Source organism: Pygocentrus nattereri, chromosome 15 (assembly GCF_015220715.1).
Source record: "Pygocentrus nattereri isolate fPygNat1 chromosome 15, fPygNat1.pri, whole genome shotgun sequence".
Classification (NCBI taxonomy): domain Eukaryota; kingdom Metazoa; phylum Chordata; class Actinopteri; order Characiformes; family Serrasalmidae; genus Pygocentrus; species Pygocentrus nattereri.
In genome coordinates this window covers 6,872,711-6,895,234 of record NC_051225.1, presented here as the reverse complement: position 1 = coordinate 6,895,234, position 22,524 = coordinate 6,872,711, and the positions used below count along the sequence as shown (strand labels likewise).

Below are 22,524 nucleotides of genomic sequence, written 5' to 3'. Positions count from 1 at the left end.
TCATAGATCTATGCAGGTCATATCTGGACCTTTTGTAATCTTCAGTGTTGCCTGCGAGAAATGCAGCATGGCAGGCATGGCATGGATCGAACCTCAAATACTGTGTTTGTGTGTTGTGCTGGTCTGAGTGGATCAGACACCACGTTGCTGCTGGAGTTTTTAAACACCTCAGTGGACTGCTGGACTGAGAACAGTCCACCAACTAAAATATCCAACCTACAGTGTCCTGTGGGCACCGTCCTCTGACCACTGATGAAGGACTAGAGGATGACCAACACAAACTGTGCAGCAGCAGATGAGCTAACGCCTCTGACTTTACACCTACAAGGTGGACCAACAAGGTAGGACAGTGAGTTTAAAATCTCCAGCAGCACTGCTGTGCCTGATCCACTCATACCAGTGCAACACACACTAACACACCACCACCACGTCAGTGTTACTGCAGTGCTGAGAATGATCCACCACCCATATAGTCCCTGCTCTGTGAGGGTTCATGGGGGTCCTGAGCACTGAACAACAGGGTAAAAGGGGGTAACAGAGTATCAGAGAAACAGATGAACTACAGTCTGTAACTGTAGAACTACAAAGTGCAGCTATACAGTAAGTGGAGCTGATAAAGTGGACAATGAGCACAGAAACGAGGAAGGTGGTCATACTGTTATGCCTGGTCGGTGTATCTGTGTGTTGAATATCACAACTTACCTTGTTACTGAATATGAATTCTTTTTCCCCAACAATCTCACAGATCTGCTTGTGTCTAGGTTTTTATTTCACAGTGATGTAAATGTAGCTTTACAGTTCACTAATATACACAACATCATTCAAACAAATAATTTACATCTCAAAGTCAATCTATAAAATAAACAAACAAGTGGTCATGGGTTAAAATCAATTGCACTAACCTCTTCAAACGGCCCGAAAACAAAACTACAGCGACTGCTGTTTATTCGTTTAGTCATATGCTGCCATATACAGTTTATGATAAACAAGTATTTCACAGTCTTGGACTCTTGAGAATAGGTTTAACACCTGTACTCGTACGAAGACGCTGTTTTGTGAAGACAAGTCACCAAAACAAATCCATATTTAACATTAAACTAAAAGAAATGTTTATAAGAGTAACAGTAAAATCATTAAAATACAAGACCTGAAAACAGCCGGAAGGGTCACCTCATAAAAAAAAATAAAGCTCTGAAATAAACAGCAGCAGCGAGCAGTGACTGTCCTCCATTACGGCTCTGTACATGTGCATAGTTCAAAACTGAGCGTTGCTCTGCACTTCGGTTTAGACAGAGATTGTTACTGTATTTCATCCACCTTGTTCAAAAATGCTACCAATGAGAACCACAGAACTGTCTGTACAGGAAAGTAATCGAATGGATTCTCAATTTTGATCATTATTGCTATTTTGAAAACATTACGCCGATGTTGCCCAAGGCCAGCGTGTGGTCATCATCTCTCCTGACCTGCATGTATAACTCATTCACCACCTGTATGAAGAAGTGAGTCAGGACACTGTTTTCTCTGAGTAATCGAGGGGGTCTGCACTCACTCAGGGACAGAATCTAATAGAACAGGACAAGTTTATTGTACATGTTGTCTGTGGTGCCGAAGCTCAGTAGATCAGTAAATATCAGGCACTTCAGAATAATCTCGGTCCCAGTATCCGGTGGAGAACAGCCAGTCTGGAGCGCTGTTGTGCGGGTTTGGGCCCTGATGAAACCACCTGCTCAAAGACAGAAAAGACAGCACTGTTATCAGGTACAGCATGTCATATCGACAACATGGGTTGGGATAGTGTAGTGGTTAACACCTCTGCCTTCTACACTGTAGACTGGGGTTCAATCCCCACCTGGGCAAACACCCTACACTATACCAATAAGAGTCCCTGGGCAAGACTCCTAACACCACCTTGGCCTGCCTGTGTAAAATGATCAAATTGTAAGTCGCTCTGGATAAGAGCGTCAGCCAAATGCCATAAATGTAAATGTAAACATTGGTAATATTTACTAAAGCTGTGGTTCTAAATCCTGGAGTACCAGTGACCTGCACATAGGGGTGAACGATGGATGCAAAAAAACATTGTATTGCAATACTTTAAGACATTTTCACATTGGAACAGACAAAATAGAACCTGCAGTGCCACATATAAAAGCACTATAATAATAATAATAATAATAATAATAATAATAATAATAAATCTGTGACTACAATGATTTTTATTCAATATTTTACAAACTGTACTAATTCCAATTAAACATGCTCCCTTTGTAATGAAACTTGTAGTCAGTGTTCTTTAAGTACTGACAATATCCACGATATGCTCAGAAAAGGGTACTGAGACGTAATTTATCATGATAACATTAAAAAGGTACGAATGAACGCTTTTTAAGGGCTGATTTTTGCCCTCAGTAACAGATTCCCAAGCATATTATACCCAAATGGGGCAAAATATACCAAATTATATTTGAACTAGCAGCTTAATCTCAACAGCAGAAAGTATACAAAACGAGCATAGATTCAACGGCCCTGCTTCATCACAGTTACATAAAAAAGTGTGTTGTAGCAGAACCTACAACTGACTGGTCGACCGCAATTCCTAACTGGACCTTTAAGATGTGACCGCATCACTGGTCACAGGTCACACACTACTGGCGTGAATAAAGAGACCCTTAGGACGCTCATTAATCATGACATCTACTGTGTTCCTGCCCTACTACTATATCCAAACACACAGCGTCACAGAAAACAGGCTTTTATTTATCATATTTTTTAGTTTTTGGCAAATATGCTGGGACTATTTTCTCACAAACACTGCAACATTTTGGGGGCAGTTGTGGGCTGGAGGTTAGGGAACCAGCCTTGCGACCGGAGGGATCCCCTTTGATCCCCTGAGCTGACAGTCCATGACTGAGGTGCACCTACGGCACCTAACCCCCAACTGCTCCCCGGGTGCTGTGGATAGGGCTATATATACATATCATTTTTTAAATTGATTTTCTAAGTGAAAATAAAACACAGCCTCTACAGAGGACATGCATAAATTAAATACACCAATTATTATCACTATTATTATTATTATTATTATTATTAAGCATGTTATTACTACATGTATAGCCTCCATGATGGAGAACCCGTTGCATAAAGTTCTTTAAAAGTTCATCTTTATCAGGTTCTCAGTACTCTGCTGATATATGTGCTTGTTCAATTAGCAAACACACAAAAATCAACAAAGCATTCAGCTCAAACCTGGGGCCAAAGACGGAGCCTCTGCCACCACAGCAAAGCCGCAGCACAGATGACGAGGTTAATAAAAGGGGGGAGAAATAAAAATTAATATTAGCCACAAAACACCAACGAAGCCAACATGAGAAGCAGAGAAGAAGCTGTGTTCTTGTTATATTTTAAATACATAGCTACAGTGCCCTCCAGAAATATTGGCACCCCAAATAAACAAATATTTGTATCTGAATAAACTGTCCAAGAAAAACAGCCCCACAGTATCACAGATCCACCACCACACGTCCCAGTGGGGACGAGGTACTTTTCTGCATGGCTGTCTTTGAATCCACTGCAAACTCGCCTCTCACCTTTTGGTCTCAGCTGACCACAGAGCACGGTCCCATTGAAAGTTCCAGTAACGTTAAACTGTTTAGCTACTTTCTTGTAGCCATTTCCTGACAACCTTTTTGTCACACATCATTACCATTCTCTCTGGTCTTTCTCATACTGATGGATGACAAATGGCACTTGGCCTCATCTTATATATATTCTCCATATGTACAAAGTCATCGTTGACCATTTAAGTGTTCCTAATCGTGCAAGTGAACTTTAAAACAAAATATGAATGGGAAAATACTTCAGCTAGATTTCACTCTAAAGAATCTGTAGGGCTGCCAACAATAGTGGTACAAATAGTTATAAGAAAAATGTATTTCATGACGTGATTTTGTTTTTTTCATCATACCTTAAATAAAAGTTACATTTTTGCTAATATTTTGAATGAAAGGTCAGAAGGATAAGCTATTAAGAATAACATGAACATTGAGAAGATCATGACTATCAGGGGAGCGGATATCTGTGAAGGGCACTGTCACTGTATGTACCCTATGTACATTTTGCAGAAAGGAGCTTGAGAGTGACTGAATCATACGGGAGTGACACTGAGATAATGTTCAGTGTGTGCCGTAATGAAGCAATGAAGTAATACCTCGTCTTCCAGTCCTCATCAGACTTGGAGCGGTTCTTCCGTGCAGCTCGCTGTTTCTCTTCCAGGCGCTTCTTCTCTTGACTCGCCAGGTCTGTTTACACCGAGGTAAGAAGTCAAAACGAGGCGAATCATTAAAACTCTGAATGCATCCGTGTGCATCACCTGCAATTTCTGCATCATATTTTTTCACATATGCCATGGGTCGGTAACATGCATCTCCGGAGCCACATGCGGCTCTTTTACTGCCCTTTTTTGAGTTAAATTTTTAGGTAAAAATAAAATAATCCCCCTTTACAGTAAAATAAAGCTCTGCTGATCATCCAACACAGTTAAACAATAAATGGTCTTAAACACGTTAGCTAACGTAGAACTGTTGATTCATCCTTTAACCCTGAAGACTGGTGTTCAGACTGCTGGTCGCATAGCAACGCAGACAACAGTCTCTAGCTAGTAGAAAACGAAACGGCAGAAACAAAGATTTAAGAACATCGATAATTTGGAGATGAATGAACTTATTTGCATTTATTATCACTCCAGCTGATTTCCTGCTACATTTAATCTGCCACGATAAACTGTCAAACACTAAGAAGTGCGATTATTCTAATTTTTCCGTTCCACCTTAAATGGGGCAGTAGTTAAATTTTGGCGCCTCAGATTGAGAAAATTAAGGTGGAAGAGGAAAATTCAAACAAGAAGCTGGCGAATGAGAAGTCGACTTCAGCCTTGTAAAAAGTCGATTGTTATAAGAAACTATTACAAGTACAGTTTCCCAGCCGAGATGTGAGAAAAACGGCTATATCTGAGCCAAAGCTAGAAGCAAAGTAAGTCAGTGTTTTCATTTATATCCTACTTTTTAGCCTGTATTAGCACATCAGCACATACTGAGACATATTTACAGCCAAGATGCTAACGTGTTACTTCAGTAAAATGGACATAAAATGTTGTGGCTCCCAAGGTGGTTTGATTTTTGTTGAAAGGGCCAAATGGGTCTTTTCAACATTTGGGTTGGCGACCCCTGACATATGCTGAAGGCTCCACAGATCAGGACTATTGCTAATTTTTACAATACTATCGTGTTTTTCTAAGTGGAAATAAGTTACATAAACTAGAAGAACGTCACTTCTCCCTGTGCAGATCCTGAAACAATAGTCTCAACCTCACAGAAGGTCACGGAGCATCTGATGTCTATTGTAAATTAAAAGGACATTTTGGCCTCTGTTATTTTCTATGCTATTTCTATCTATTGCTACTGTCAAATATGTTAGAGGATTTAAACGCCCTTAAACTCATAATCCACAGCTTTAAGATGCACAAAAAGAAGTCTAAATCTGTTTTCTTTTAACGTGCAGTTAAAAAAAGGCAACATACAGCTACAGTAACATCAACCTTTAGGAAACTTCACATGGTTAAAGGTGCAGTGTGTAAGTTTTAGGAGGATCTATCAGCAGAAATGGAATACAGTATACAAAGCCATGTTTTCATTAAACGTATAATCACCTGTAACTGTGTTGTGTTTTCATTAGCTTAGAACGAGCCCTTCATATCTACATAGGGAGCGGCTCCTCCTCCAACAGAGGCCACAGTGTTGCAGCGCCATGTTTCTACAGTAGCCCAGAACATACAACCCAAACTGGCACCTCATTCCAAATGTATTTGTCAAATAGATTTTTCCAGTGTATGAAAACAGGCAAAAAATTTACTTTTTAAATATATTTTTTAAATGCACACATTTGAATTTGTTATTATATTTTTTTAATTACACGTAGTTTTAAAAGGTTACAAATATCGGTCAGTTGTACTGACTTCTGTGTTTTGCATTGTACTTTGCATTAACTATGTAAAACGGCGCCCACCCAAAATCTATCTCAAATAAACAAGATATTAAATCATGTATAATGTAAAATATTATATAAGATTTGTATACTATGCTTAATTTTCCACAGTGTATCAATACCTACAACACTTGCTTTTGTCCTGCTTGCTTTAGACACTGGAACACAAATTAGTTTCAAAGTTATTTCAAACAGTATTTCGAGTGAATTAGACAGTATTTTGGCTATTTTTCTATTAAATAGGGTTAATATAGGAGTATATTCTGTGTGTTTATTGGAGTGGCAGCTTGAATTTGGTGGATTGGTTGGATGACATAGAAAAGAAGAAGAGTCAATGGTCGCTGTCTATGCTGCTTCATCATTTTGTGTTGTGAGAAGTTTGAGAACCCCAATTTTGAAAAAATGAAAAATCATACTTAATATTTAGCACAAGGAAAAGCAAGAGGGGGTGAATCCTCATCATCAAAACATGATGGCCATCACCGCTAGATGCTGCTGGATCTTGCACATTGCAACTTTAGGCTTTAACCGCTTTCTTGTTTGTTTGCTTTAACAAGAAGCAATTTATACGCTGTGCACGCATTTTATTAAACATATGTCAAAAACTACCAGCAAGAACAAAGAGCTTTTGACCAGAAAGCATGCGTATTGTCTCTGGTCTAAGCAGGGAAGGCAGGTAATGAAATGTATTTACAGCTCTTTTTTCTGGGTGCACTGAAAAGACCCAGTTGACAACAGATGTAGTGATAGTTACACGAGATGTTGGGACTTTGTCAGTTGCACTCAGTTCACACACCTTCATGTACTGTTTTTTACCAATCTGAAGGGAAACCATGCTCTGCTCTGCACAGAGCTTTTCAGAGTCACTCATGTTGTTTTCACCAAAGATTAAGAATGTGTCTCCCATGGGTGAAGCTTTTACCGTAGCACTGGCTTGACAATCACGTCGCCCTTATGTTATACAAATATGACAGTCTGTCTGATGAATCTTGATCTGAGGCCTTACCAATGTCTCCGTTCTCCATGGCGCGGATGTCGGGTCTCAGTCTGCAGTCTGTTTTGGGAATCACAGCCTCCATCTCTTCATCCAGCTCATTCAGCTGCATGGCAAACGTAGTGAAATTGTACATCTGTAACAGAGACAAGGCCCATGAGAGATGAGGCTCTGCATTATACGGTTTGCTGACTGACTGTTTTCCAACAGCTGTCAGAGACAACAGACCTTTATTCTGTAATACCTGCTAAACCAAAATTGTCTTTGACAAGAGGAATAAATGAATGAGTGAGGGTGGGAGAGATTGCTGGTGTGGTGGGATACCTGAGCAGAGTTGGCTGGTCGGGGGGTGATCTTCCACAACAGCTGGCTGCCTGGAATCACCTCCAGAGTGTCGCCTCCTGATTGCGGGGTCTCTTCGGCCTCTGCGCTGGACCCCTGAGAAGCATGTGAGGACTTTACATTTATTTCAGTCTTTCAAAGTTATTTCTTGCATCTTTTATTTAGTTATTTTTTTCTACATGAATTAATGATTTAGACATTCATGTTATACATCATACTTTCTCTTAGTTTTTTTTTAATAGAATCTATTTGTATTATCTATCTACACTATGCTGATTTATATTTCTGTTTTTTAAAGCACTCTGTACTGAATGACAGTATGAAATGTGTTTGCTACATAAACAGTGATAAAGCTGGTGAGATTATTACACTACAAGCATTAAATGTCAACATTAAAATTAATATGGATGCCCTGATCCTGGAGGTCAAACACCCTTTGCTTCCCTCAATAATTTAACCAGGTCTTCTTAATCCTGAAATTCAAAAGCACTTTAATATTTAATCAGAGCCAAGTGCGCTGAATGAAATTTAAAGGGGAATTCCACCAAATCATCAAAATATCTACACAATTAAATGGTTGAAATGTAAACCAAGGCTTTTCAGAGTGGTTTCATGAGAAATGGATCATTTGGGGGAAATCAGAATTTCAAACTTGTTCACAGTGGTGGTAAAAGGAACCAGACATCCAAGGCTTTAAAGCTCCCTAAAAGGTACCTTACAGAAAGTTATAACTTGCAATGGTTATAAATATGTGGCCTGATACCCGAGACATTGTTTTGTGGTAGTTTTGAGCTAAGAATGTTTGAGATTAGTGGTACATACTTGTTGGAAGTAACACCCAATGATTCAGTTTATCAGTCTTGTACTATCATCACCATTACATATGAAAACTCCAAAGATACTGGTGGTTTTGGATAGCAAATACAATGGCGACCCCTGGTTCCTATCACCACCATTGCTAGATATTAATACATATAATTATAATCTATAGGGACTCTATACGGAATAATAAGGGACCTAAAGATGGTACACATTACAATTCAGAATTATTTGTAGAAATACACAAATGTAGCCAGAGGAAATACTCAAACAGTGCTGGAAATCAGACAATATAAACAACAAAGAAACCTTTCTGGGGGGATTTTTACCCTTGAACCCCCCCAACCCTGACTCTAACCTTCTGAAATCAGTGCAGCTGAACCTTCACACTAATACAGCACATTATACTGATGCATTTATACACCCCTCCTCCACTCAGTATCTAGGAGACTACACCTGTTTGCTGGTTTTCTTCTCCTCTGCAGCCCTCTTATCATTCTTCTTGTGAGCTTCAAACGTTGCAGGGTCCACGGTGTACATGCACTCCGTCCACTTCCCATACAGCACACACACTTTCTTTTTACTGCATCAGAGACAGAAACAGATGTGCAGACGCAATGACAAGGTGAGAGGATGATAATATACACATACAATACCAATTTAAACATATAAAGCACTTACCTCTTGTCTAGGATGTAACCTTCGACCTTGTGAAGTTCTTTGCCGAAAAGGCCGCAGGGTTTGAAGTTGAGGCAGCACCTCTCACCGGTCCTGTTGGAAACACAGAGCGTTCAAAAATTTTGCAGTCATGTTGGCTCTATAACACACTACAGACATGGTTCAGAGTGTTGTAGGTCATTAACAGCATTTATTCCACATTTGCGTCCGCATTAACTACTTAATAAATAAGTGCTGTGTATAACAGGAACAGCAGAGACTGACGGGAGTGATCAGCGACCCACAATGATCAGCTAAGCTATAGAGTATTTGCTACAAGGCAACATCAGTGATTCCATCTCCCCTCACCTGTGGTTTATCACCTCCACATTGCCGTACTGCTCAATCCATAGCTGTCCTACAATAATGTTGTGAACGCAACACGTCGGGTTTGTCCATGTATACGCCTCATTATACCTGGAAAGAAGTGACACAAAATCATTAGGGAGGAGCCCAATGGACTTATAGCTGGTCAAAACGAACTCACTGTCTACTTTTGGTGAGCGATATGGCAAAAATTAAACACAACACAAAAGTCACGCAACGTATATCACAATATTTCATTTTTCTGAGACAAAATGCACCAGCAAAACAGCACATTTGCAAAAGGCTATAAAAACCTATGAGGAAAATTACTTTAACATTTTTTATTTGCAAAAATAAACTATTTATGAAAGAATGAGGGGGAAAAAAATCAAACTGAATTGAAATGAAAAAAATAAATGAATAAAATAAGAGAACGGCAAAATGAGATGACATCAGCTACATATTACTACTCAGTTTAGTAATACTTTTGATACAGTTGCGATACTTTGGTTGTTGTTGTGTATTACAAACTCTATAATTGGTCTAAATCTGTTTCATGATACATGCAGTTAGTGTTCTAGAAATGCTGATGAGCCCCACAATATACTCAGAAAAGTGTAATATTTAAGCAACAGGACAGGAGAGGGAGTGTGTTATCACAAAATAACATTACGGTTATTCGTGATAACACACAACATCGCGTGCTCCATTTCTTAAATATTATAGTTCCTTAACAAGCAGCTTGTTGCTTCCGCTCCTTACACTACATTCCCAAACTGTCATCATTACTGAGCATCTTTTCTGTTTTTTATTGGGTCAGTTTTATGGCTCAGTCTGATTTGGTCCGACTCTGAAGATGACTACATGTCTGGCGATGGTATCGGGTTAATTTCTGGCTGATTCCAGGTATTTTAGCTGTTCTTCTGTCACAGCTGCCGACTGAATGACAGTTGATGACAGTTTGGGAATTTAGTGTCGTCTCTTCTTCAGAGGCGGACCAAATCGGCTGTCGGTCAAATGTGATTTTAAAAGTGTCCGTTTTCTGTTTGTGGCAAAGTAAGAAGTGAAAACGTTCAAATGGCTTGAGCGTCTCCTATAGCTGTCTAAGTTGTTGCTTAGCGACGGCATCTTAGCGGAGCGATACAGTGTTTATGAAAAACCTGTGATGTTATGGTGAAATACCAGCACAGTTAGAATGCTGCTCAACCAATCAGCTCGCGTGGCCAGAACTAACTTGCTGTATAAGACATTTATCATAATAATTTTCACTTCTAGTGTTTGTAGTTATAAATGCTAGAAAAAACAGTTACATACAGTTGTATGCACAAGTTTGAATACCCCAGTGAAAAGGAAAACATCCTCCACAGAGAACACACTTTTAATAACTTCTATTTATTTGCTGAAAATAACATGTTGAAAAAGATTAAATATTAAAATGCACCTTTGCTTTTGCACATGCCAAATTTCACAATATATCAAATTCAACAAATAAACAGAAATTGTGCATTAAAATGTGCAGAATTGTGCTCTCTGCGAGGACGGAGTGTGTTAAATTATTTCCGCTACAATCAACCAACTAAATGTAATTTGACCAGGGCACCAAAACTTTTGCAAACTTGAAGAACATGTGAAGATGGTCAAAAAGCAAGAGTTTTTCCCCCAGTTCTATTTGGATGGAGAGTGATGATTAAACCCATCGCGACGCTGCAGAGCTGTGCAGGCTTACTTGGGCAGCTCTAGAGTCATGGTCCCTTTCGGCTCAGCTTCCACACTTTTGCCCCAGAACTTCAGCTTAGGGTAGATCGAGCCATGGAAGACAAAGTCCTTCTGCAGGCCTTCTGTATGGAAAGCACTAACTGGAGGATGGTGGCTCACTTGCTCCGATATCAACCGGAAACCCAAATCTTCTCTGAAAAATGAAATAAATAAGTAAAATACTTCCTGTAATGTGAAGTGATGAGGGCTGAGTGTGATTCAGTGCATTCAGAATTCAAAAGGAACCATCTCTCCCTGCCTTAAGCTCCGAAAAGCATCCACACAGCGAATGCAAACCCATATACTCAACCGCTGCTCAGATAACAGACAGTAAATACAGAAATTTAACATGGGGCATGTCCCTAAGACACTCTTTCATTCAGCAAAGCGAAGGATGCATCATGAAGGAGTAACATGTACAGATGTGATACTAAAATCATTTCTTCCTGGAAAGGTTTTACGATATAGAGTCTGTGCAGTGTTTCTACCACAAACACAGGAGTGTGTGGTGTGATTTAAGCTCACCTGACCAGTTCGTAGGTCTCTCCCAGCAGTGGATTAAAGGGTTTACCCGTCCTCTCCCACTGAGAGGCCACAGCCGACACTGCAAACGCTGCCACACACTAAAAGCACACATAAGCATCACTTCAACACTCACGAACAAAACAGAGGCAGCATAATTTAAAACGGTCAGTGATTGTGAGAAACAATACAGCTGAACTACTTTCAGAAAGCTCAAAAAACAAACAACACCTCGAGTTCAGTCTTACGAGTTGGTTGCCATTTCTGCTTCTTATGAATGGATGAATTTAATAATGAAAGATCAGATATAGTTTGTTCTTTGTGTGTAATCTCCTGTTAAATATGGGTTCTGCTCCTTTTCTGAAACTGACAAAGAACAGCTTGTACATCAAGCTGTTTTGACTGGAAATGAAATAAATGAAAGGGTGGTTTTTGACTTTTGCGCAGTCGGAATAGGTTTCATACAATCAGTTACCGGCAGATTTGAACATAATAATGCTCTTATAGACAACTGTATTTCCTGACTACCAACTATCATTTAGGGATGGGAATCAGGGATACACTACCATGCAGTCCAGTGAAAGACTACTCAAAGGCCAAATCCCACTTCACCCCTTTCCCCCACCACTCAGCCATCAAATCCCAGCCATCACCCCTCCGCTTTGCGCATTCACGCCTAGGGGTAGGGTGTCCCAGTTTTTGTTGAGATAGCGGGGTTTGGTGAAATGTTAGAGCTACATGACCCTCCAAACAGAGGTTTTTCAGAGACTCACTCCAGAGCATAACGACAAAAAAAGACCCTGAAAAACTGTCAAGACTTTACAATAAAAATTACGATAACCATAGTATCATCTCAGTTTAATGTGGTTTCAATGTGTTAGTAGCATGCTGGTGTCTCGGTAGCTAAAAACATTTAAGGTGGAATGGAGGGATACAAACAAGAAGCTGGTGAATATCTGAATCTAAATGTAACTAAAGCCCAGCAGGAGCTGAACTTCACCCTCCTCTGCTGTCACTGCAGACTGGCAGGGTTGCCTATCGAGCAGTGCTAGTAGCCCGATAATTAAGTAATACTCTTCTTTATTTGAGGGTCCCATTTTGTAAGGATGATTTCAACCTCTTCACCTTTTAACTCAGTTCCAAGGGGCAAGATGACATTTGAAAACAAGGGGCAGAAATGGCATCTGGCCTAAATTTGCACATTGATTTTGCTTGAGACCAACCAGAAAAAAAAACAATCCAATACATGTCTCACTGAATCTAACCAATGCCACTTAAGCTCTATTTCTGTTACCTGTCTCTTTGAGTAAAGCTCAATATAAACACTGTGCATGTGACAGACTTCGTTTTTAACTTCGGAATAACTGATTACACTTTTTTAACAACACTAGCACAAAATCACTTCATTAGTACTACATATTCATCCTTACTATCTGTTTATCAGATTCATTTATAGGCCAGATCTGAAGGGCCCTGACTGCGTTACCTTCATTCTCTCAATGGAGTCTGTGGACTCATTAGCTTGGTGGATGAGGCTGGTGTGCTCCATGTACTCTGTAAGCCTCTGTAAGAAGCTCAGCGGCTCATTGAAGATGACCGGCATTGTAATCTTAGACAGCTCCTAGGAGGCAGAGAGAAAAGGTGTGGGTTAAGGTTAGAGTAGAGCTACGACTGTCATACGGAGCATGCAAGGGGGTCACACACGAAACCCCAATGCCATGGAATCAAGGGGCAGTGTCTGATTCCTAATCTGAAAGTCAGTGTAATGCTCTCCACACTAAATGACTGAACATACTGATTACAGAATTTCATACAAGTACTTTCACAGAGCTGATCAATCACTTGTAGAACAAAGAGGACGGATTTATAAGACACTGTTAAAATGTTACAAAGGAGTTAATCATTAAATTTTCCTCAGTATTTGAGAAACAAGTCGCTGCCAGCTAACAGTGGTTTGAAAGAAGAATTAGGCAGAAAAATAGACATTCATTTATTTTTACCATTCCGATGGACTTTCTCAGTATGCTCCAAATGCTGAAGTCGTTTCTAGAGAACATGGGGGCAGGCAAACTTGTTCTGGGGAAAGACCAAAAACAACAACTGGTTAAGTCTTGTGGACTAAATGACTGGATTAATATTATTCTCCCAAAATCCTGTATTAGTCCAGAATCAGGGATCACAAAGTAAGGCAGAAAAACTGCAAAGTATCTATTAAAGTTGTTACTAAACATTAGATTTGAATAGAAAATGCATGTAAGTATGCAAAACCCTTGTGTAGCCCTAGAACTACCACTCTCCACAGTTTAGTTCCAGCCCTAATCTAAAACTCCTGCTGCTGCAGGGTTCTTCAACAGCAGGGTTAGGCCCTCCTAGAATTTTCTAGTCATTTCTAACTTAATTCTATTCAAATTGGAGTCAAAAGGGACTCCATGTGGTAAATGACCAATCCTGACCAATCCAAACACAGAGACAAAGCTTGTCTAGACAGGAACTGTCACTCAGGTAATAGATGCTTTATATCTTATTCAAACCGGTTCTTGACCCCTATCAGTTTCAGGTACGTGGCTTGAAAAGAAAGTTTAGCTTCATTAGATTTTCCTAACGCTCCAGCAGATTCTCCAGTTGAAGCTGATGAGTTGAATCATGTGTTTGAATGGTTTTTCAATAATTCTGCATGATTGACAAAAAGTTCTTTCGAGTGGTTTGATGAGAAATGCTCTGTTCTAGAGAAACTTACTGAGTCAGAATTGTGCATCCAGACCTCGGTACCAGCTAACAGTTCAACTCCTGGAGACCACCAGTGGTTCCAAAACGCACTTCGTCATATTCTTCATAACTTTCATATTTCATAAGCTACATTCAGAAGCCGGAGCATCATATGAGGCTGTAACTCTTCTTTCCAGTCAAATAGATGGTGATGTCATTTTAAACCTTTATAATAAAAGAAGCTGAACTGGCAATTTTTTGTCTTCTGAAAGTCGACCCGTTTTTCCACAAATCTGGGCTATAAACTATAAACAGACGGCGTCTATTCAGTGATCTGCTCTGTAAAAATTATCTGCTCTGTAAAAATGATTTTTATAAAGTAATACAAAGAGTGTCTAAGATTTTTGGCATATAGCAATGTGTGTGACCATAAATCATATTTTCTGTTAATTTGAGGGTAGCTTTTAAAAATAAAAATAGAAAATAAATAAAAAAAAAATGTACATTTATTTCATGCAGTTCCTGATTAATTTGCCTTATGATTTGGTCACGTAAATTCAGATGGACAAACCCAAATATAAACTGGAGAATAAGAGGTTAATGCCTCTAAAGACTACCTCACAGAAAGTGAAACCTTTTTTCAAATAACTATTTTACCCTTATCAGCATTACATATAAAAACGTACCATTTCGGAGGGTAAATAACCTTTGTGAACATTGCTACCCCTGGTTCCTATCACCACTGCGCTCAAAAACACTCTGAATGACTTGGTTTACATCTTTACTGAATTATGAAGAAATTTTGAACTTTTAGCACAGAGAATTTCTTAAAACCACTGCTCTCATGCTGCACTCAAGGGGTATCGTAAACTGTGTTCGAACGGCCGGCAAAGTCGTATTTACAACTAGTACACTTGGAGTTCTAGATGACATAAGAATCTTAGATGTGAAGTATAATGCAACCTTTCACCTTTTGCACAAGTGAAATACACTAAACTTGCAGTGAATGTGAATAAAATATATATCTGGTGAGATTTTGTTGCATCTATGTGTTTTTTTAACACAGCAAAGGAAAAGCAGCACCTTTCTTTTTCCATGTGGTGGGTGTATCTATGAATGAGCACTAATGGAGTGAAGTCGTATTTACTAGTTAATCATCCTTAAACCATAAACCTTGTTTGCATCATTTCTTATATAGAGCATCTCAGGCATAAGAGTGTAGCATTGCAAGGAATCTTAACCCTACATACACTGGGGAATTGGGTGAAATCCACGCCAGGGCTGATCTGTTAATTCTAATTGTGATACTGTCCTTTGCAAATACTGAAAATGCAAAAAGCTGCAATATGCAAATGAGCCCTCTTACCTCTTACTTAGAATGTTTTTTGGGGTACATTTTTTATTGCGTGCTATGAGCACACAATCACACATGAATCATATCGCTGCTGTAGGAGGAAAACCCTATATCTCCATTTTTGTCATTTTTCAGTTTTTGACATCATTTGAAAATGCCTGTTGCTCTTTACATTGTATGTAAATTTCATGAAGAATGAACCCAAAGAAACGGTCCAAAATTACTTGGAAAAAGTCTGGTTCCATTGATCTGGAGCTTTAATTACAGAGAACAATCATGTAACCTTCCAGGTTTATTTCATACTAAGGATTATTATTGAGTAACTGTAGGGACTTCAATGCAAACTAATGGAGCAATTCTTAGGTTACAGATAAGACTTTGGGCCCGTGGCTTGTTAGGGAGTTCAACCATAACCTCAAGATTGCTCATTAAATTGTTCAACCTCACATGTAATCCAGCAAAAGTAACTTACATTGATCAAAATAATGACCGATACATGTTTAATTTATCGCAAGGCATATAGCAAATCAGTATACTAGCCATTTATCTATATTGCGTAGCCCTGATCTATGTCCAAGGGTCACCTGCACTGTATGTCCAGCTGAAAAGGAATTGACAACATTATTAAAGACACAAACTGCTAAGCTGTCCAAAGCTGTCCTGTTACATAAAAATAACCATGTACAGCTATCTCAGTCAGACAGAAACATGATTTCATCAGCCCCCCTGAGAAAGCCTTTTTCATCAAACACACACAGTCTGTCAGTCGACACACAGTATCTGAAAAGTTCAAATTACTAGCTATTACGTTCAGCCATCTCATCAATCTTTAACTGTTTCACTGAGAGCTCCTCCTCTGCCTACTGCCATCTAAATTATTCACCACAAGATACGACCAAAAACAAAACAGGAGAAACAATACAACTTAGTGGAAATGCTGTTATTTATGGCATCAGGCACCAATTTCTAAACCAATAACTGCAATAACTAAGGTTCTGAGTCCAAATGCTACCATGACTTATTCTATATTGAGGGGAAGTGTTGAGAATCATAACTGGAACATGTTCACATATATCTTCCCACAAACACTGAGATAAAATAGCACATTACAGCTTTATGGCACTAAATTGGAGGGATTTTAATGTATTAATGTGAGTGTGCATGTGTCCACCAACTCACCTGTGTTTCTTGACTCCATTCACTCTGGTCCCCTCATCTTCCTCCTCTTCATCACCTCGTCGCTCCTCCTGGGACATTCTCCCTCCAAAAGAACTGCGGACGCTACAGTACAGCTCGGATCTGCTCTCCTCTCCGTCCTCAAGCGAGCAGCTGACCTCCAGGCCGCTGTATGAACGCTCCGAATCCGAGTCTGTGGAAGACACAGAGAAAAGGCACAGATAAAGAGACAAACTGCTACTGTACCAGGCTACCTGATGAAACCAGAGCAGGGGATCAAGTGGCCTTTAAAGGAGCCATTACACTAAGAGTTTAGCTGCATCACCATGAGCAATGAGAGTACATATGTTATGCTTGTAGAGCCTAAGTTAGTCCCAACCACACAAACAGACTGAAAAGTATTACGACCTTAATGTTATACCTGATAACAGCGTGTCTTTTTCACTAGTATCAGTCAGCTGACCAGTGCTTTCTAAGGAACGATGATTGCTTTACTCTAAGCTACTGGGAGTACTTTTGGCTAAAGAATGTATATTTAAAAACATATTTTTGACACCATGCTCAGGGCTTTGTTACCTTACTTTGCCGAACTGTTTAAAAGGCCTCTGAAGTTGGGCCATCATTCTGTTGCCACCTTCAAGCCTGTATTATGAACTGCAGGTCTAAGCTGATTTTCTCTATGAAAAAAAGGAACGGCATCTTCAAAAATTGCTGCTACTGTGAAACAAAAATGTTCCAACGATGCCATTTTTTTACTGTACACATATCTTATTTCCACCCCTCACTGGATCCCCTGATTAACGAGGTTGTTAAGGAGCTGAAAAAGGAAAATTGCTGCAAACAAGCAAACACTACTGTGCGCTGAACTGCCATCATAAGACTGGCATCCTCACCAAAATACCACACAACAAAACAGTAAGCTTGGTCAAACCTGGTAGCTAGGTTGCTTTAGCAGTAGTAGCTACTGTTTGAGTAGCTGGTGTTGGTTTTTTATGTGGTGTCATTTCAATGAGCAGGACTGTAGTGTGGATGTAGCGTTATTTCTATTTTGACTGCTAAACAAGCTCATAATTCTAAAGATCCAAGGACGTTAGAGGAGAAAACAAACGTATAGGGCAGATGTCACTAATAGGTGGACTGCGGTCCCAATCCGCACCCTGTCACTGTCCTATGCAGACCTGAACCCATAACCGATAAACTATGGATAATTATCTAATTTCGAAGGGGTGGTCCTATTTTAATCGACGTAACTTTTGTAGCCTTTACAGTACTGGTTTAGCAGCCCAGGAAACTCACAGACCAATCGCATGGGGTATAAATATCACACGTGACGCTACTCAGCCAATCAGATCTGTGCATTACGATGAGCTCTGAGACTCAAGTGAGTGATGCCACACAGGGGAGGGACGAGGCGAGAAACAGCAGTCAGAGGAAAGTTATTTCATATGATGTGATCTAGAGAAAACTAACAATAAATATTATTGAAATATGACAGAATTGGACTTTATTTGATTTGATATTTAGTTGTTGACTGTATAAGATACAGATATTCCTACTAGGCTACTTTAGTAAACAGTATATGGCACTGAATCTTGATGCAAGTTAGACATTATGATGCTCTGGACCTCTGCTTGAGGAAATTTTCTCTAACTGGACCTTATTGAATTTTAATTAAAGACCCCTGGTATAGGGTTTGGAACAAGTTTGTTTACCACAGCGCACAAGGTTTTCGACAACAGCATTCATTTTTCACAGCCTTCACAGCAAACCTGCTTGAACACCAATTTCGTAATATGGGCATGACATTGATTACAGAATGACAACTTCAGAGGTCAATTGAACACTATAATAACAAGATCCTCACAAGTTATTGCAAATAAAACGATGGCTGTGATCATCATCCACAACCAAATTACAGCTGTGATTCTATTCACCATAACACAACCTCTGGTGTTCCATTGTTTAAACGTATTTAGACCGGGCAAAGAAATTGTCAGAGCTGAAACCTGCCTGGCTCCAACCGCTGTTCACATTACTGAATCTGCTTATGCAAACTATTCTGATCAGCTGATTCAATGAATATTCTACACACTTAAAAATGATGGTTCTTCAAGAGTTCTTTAGTAAAGAAAATCATTCTATATAGAACCAAGAGCACTCAAAGAACCTTTTGCATGATTAAAGGGTCCTTTGCATTGTGAAAGGGTTCTTCAGATTGATGGAGAATGTGTCATAGATGGTTCAATATAGAACCTTTTGGGGAAAAAAAAAAAACCAAAAAGGATTCTTCTATTATTACAAGCTTGACCTTGAAACAATAGAATAATAAAATAGAACAACAGAAGACATTATAACAACAGAAGAACCCATTCTCCATCAACCTGAAGAACCATTTTGCAATGTGAAGAACCCTTTAATCATGCAAAGGGCTCTTTGAGCGTTCAAAGTTCTCCATAGAACCATTGTCTTTACCAAAGGACCCTTGAAGGTCCATAATTTGTAAGACTGCAGCACACAGTGAACAAATCTACTAACAAATTCATGGACATCGTGGTTATTGTTACTTATAATAAAGTTACTATCCTCTTACTGTTTAATTACATCTTAAATAAATGTCAGAGTCCCTGTCCTGGCTCGACCTCAACACCACCCTCTCAGGATTATGCCCAAACGCCAGTTTCCAGGATCAGACAGTTCAGAAAAAAAATCCAAAGGTGACCATTGACATTAAAATGTAATATAACTCTACTAGGCCTAATCTGGGTCCAGGAAACTGACACTTAAGCCGTTTTCGCAGATATGGATTAAAACTTGCCTTGGACTAAACTGCAGGAGCAGCAGTGAATCAGGTCTTAATCTGGGTCTGAGAAGCTGCTCCCAAAGTGTACATATATAGACCTCGTCATTTCTTTAGTCTTGTATTTATGTTTGCGTTTTCGCCAGTCTTTTGCTTTCACTATGGATATGTTTGCTGTGTAACTGTCAAATGACTTGAGTTTGACCCCTTTACAGAAGACCCCAACAATGACAACAGGATGAAAAGGCCCATGTGTACAAAGCAACAAAATCAGATACAATTGTGCATAATCATAACAAGGAGGTGCCAGAGGGCAGGTGCCAGTACAATGCCATTTATTTTAATGTCAATATTTCAGTGTCTACAGCATTTCCTGAGTACTATAGATGCAATCAGTGATCATCATGATGGCTGTTAAGTTATTGTTAATTTTTTTTATGATGCATGAATCTAGAGGTGGAGTGAGCACACAGACTGCATTGATAATACTGAGTCAGATAAAGGAAGGAGTTCAAGCACTAACCAGAGACAGCATCATAGAAGTCATCCTCGCTGACCACAGCACTGCGGGGGGAGGAGCCTCGAACCACAGACTGCTCCAGCTCGTGGTGCTCTGTCGCCAGAGTCTGCAGAGCCTCTGACAGTATTTTATTCTTCTCCACTTCCTGCTCCAGTTTCAGACTGCACACCTGCACAATAACACATGTAAAAACACTGTAAGTAAACCTTGTAGAGGGTTAAAATTTCTGCCACGAGCACCAATTCACCTTTCACTTATTTAATCCCCAGTCGGGGCATTGAGTCCAACTCATTCAGCTTTCAACATCGACACAAAAAGCAGAAAATATAAATTCAACAGAAAAGTACACAAAAGCCTCAACAACTAAACAGAATATCACATTTCAATCACTCTGAGCTGAGAAATCTGCAGGGATATTTTATCACCCCCCCTCCAAAGTTCAGTCTTAGAAGTTGGTTGCATTTTCTGCTTCTAAAAGGTCCAAATAATTCCAAACACATTCAGCGATGCTGAGGTCTGGAGTCTGGAATGGTCAGTCAGTGCTTGAATGATGCAGAAACGTTGTAAATTTTGTAAATTCCCATCTAAGGTTTTTCAGATGAGCCCTCTTATAACAAAAAACATTAAGAGATGCTAATTATGCTACCAAACAACATGGGCATTAGCATTTTGCTCACTGTTCTGTTTAACAATACACTCTTAAAATTGGTTCTTCAGAAGTTCTTTAGTAAAGAAAATGGGTCTATATAGAACCATTTGCATACTTAAAAGGTTCTTTGCATGGTGTAAGTGTGCTTCAGATTAATGGAGAATGTGCTGTGTATGGTTCTAGATAGCACCTTTTTGAAATGGGTTCTATATAGCATCTAAAAGGGTTCTTCTATTGTTGCAATGTCATTCTCCATCAATCTGAAGAAGGCTTCCACAATGCAAGGAACCCTTTAAGTATGCAAATGATTCTTGGAGTGTTTATAGAACCATTTTCTTACTATGAACCCTTGAAGAACCATTTTTAAGTGTGTAGGCTCCTGTGTGGTGATGCATGATCCATACCCCCTGCCGTTTAGAGAACAGGTCCAGGCACTCACGGAGAGCTGAACAAGTCTCCCTGGATGCCTCTGATACTTCCGTCAGCTTTTGCAACATGGCAGCTGGAAGGCCTGCGCGTGCACACACACACACACACACACACACACACACAGCAGGGTATACGGGGTGGTATAAGACCTAGTAACCATACCATTTAAAAATTTTAGAATTCTAATAACAATTTATTGGACATGGCACAATTCTTCTCTCAATATTTTGTATTCAAATGAAGAAAAGTGATGACCAATTACTACATCCCTAAGGCTATGAGGCAGGAGGAGTGCTGGTAGTGAGGCGATCAGTGTTTATCATTTGCACACTTTGGTGCAACAATGTAAGAACATTAGGAATGTCTATTCTCTACAGTGCACATGTTGTATGTTGTATGTTTCATTATTACAATATTACAGCACATTGTTTCCCCCTTCATCATACAAACAACTGTTCCATCCCCAAAGCTTAGCCTCAAGTTGGTCTAGTGGACTGTGCCTCTTGTCTTCATGTTAAGCTAATGTGGACCACTGTGGCAAATCATAAACCAATCCCGTCCCCTTTACTAGAGCACCTTGTCTTCTCGCCACCGCATTAGTTGAGCTCTACTAAACAGAGGAAAGTTACATCTTGAAATCTTTCCCTGGCCCTTATTATTAGCCAGAGCCACTCAAAACCAAGATTTTTATTTTTTTATGCAAACAACATTTTAGAAGCAAAACTGCTGCTGTTCTCACGTTCAGCAAGTCCATCCTCTTTCACCATTGAAAGGAAAGCCAACACTTCAATCTCGAACTTCCCGTGGCACGTCTGAGCCCGCTGTGGGAGGAAGAGCAGCGACAAAAAAAGGAGAAGAAAAGCCAGAGACAGAAAAAGAAATTGAGAGAGAGAAACACTTAGTCACCACTACCACTTTCTAAATCTGAGTAATGTCGTGAAAATGAGAAGTTACAGAGTAAGCATGCTGCAGATGGCAGAAGAGAACAACACTTTCATAGTCGAGGATTTATTCTTTCTCAAAAACTGCTTACACCCAAAATTGTTACAAATAAATGCGCAGCGCTTTGGAATTAAAATGGAAAAAAGCTGCCTAACAGTAAACACGGATAGCGAAATAGGTGATAATGAGAGATAAATTGCTCTTTCCTCACCTGCAGCGAGTCATTCAGCTCTCCCGGTGACATCAGCTCATCCTCATCCTCCTCACTGGCCAGCTCCTGTGAGCAGTAATGTGTGCTAAAGGCTGAGTGCTCCTCTATAGCGTCAAGCCATTTCTGTTAAGACACAAACACGACATGCACAACATGAACACATGATCAACGATCACAGGCAGGCACTTATCTCTAAATACTTAAACCATGATGTCTGAACATTTCCTCTATTCTCTACGGTGA

General features: G+C 39.6%; 1 protein-coding gene across 4 annotated transcripts in view; it reads right to left on the bottom strand.

Moving 5' to 3' along the window:
- Positions 1 to 748: 748 nt before the first annotated feature.
- Positions 749 to 22,524, bottom strand: part of osbpl1a (oxysterol binding protein-like 1A) — a 38,931-nt gene continuing 17,155 nt past the window's right edge. For 3 of the 4 annotated variants that reach the window (XM_017701282.2, XM_017701285.2, XM_017701283.2), the window contains 17 exons: positions 22,282 to 22,404; positions 21,868 to 21,949; positions 21,104 to 21,210; positions 20,054 to 20,219; positions 16,737 to 16,926; positions 13,498 to 13,573; positions 12,984 to 13,118; positions 11,501 to 11,598; positions 10,947 to 11,129; positions 9,224 to 9,331; positions 8,879 to 8,968; positions 8,654 to 8,780; positions 7,361 to 7,474; positions 7,049 to 7,172; positions 4,211 to 4,301; positions 3,250 to 3,270; positions 749 to 1,726 (listed from right to left, as the gene is read on the bottom strand). In XM_017701282.2, coding sequence (XP_017556771.1) covers positions 1,624 to 1,726; positions 3,250 to 3,270; positions 4,211 to 4,301; positions 7,049 to 7,172; positions 7,361 to 7,474; positions 8,654 to 8,780; positions 8,879 to 8,968; positions 9,224 to 9,331; positions 10,947 to 11,129; positions 11,501 to 11,598; positions 12,984 to 13,118; positions 13,498 to 13,573; positions 16,737 to 16,926; positions 20,054 to 20,219; positions 21,104 to 21,210; positions 21,868 to 21,949; positions 22,282 to 22,404 — 1,938 coding nt within the window. In that variant the 3' untranslated portion in view covers positions 749 to 1,623. The remainder of the gene's footprint in view (positions 1,727 to 3,249; positions 3,271 to 4,210; positions 4,302 to 7,048; positions 7,173 to 7,360; positions 7,475 to 8,653; positions 8,781 to 8,878; positions 8,969 to 9,223; positions 9,332 to 10,946; positions 11,130 to 11,500; positions 11,599 to 12,983; positions 13,119 to 13,497; positions 13,574 to 16,736; positions 16,927 to 20,053; positions 20,220 to 21,103; positions 21,211 to 21,867; positions 21,950 to 22,281; positions 22,405 to 22,524) is intronic. The other variant, XM_017701286.2, reaches the window with a different exon arrangement.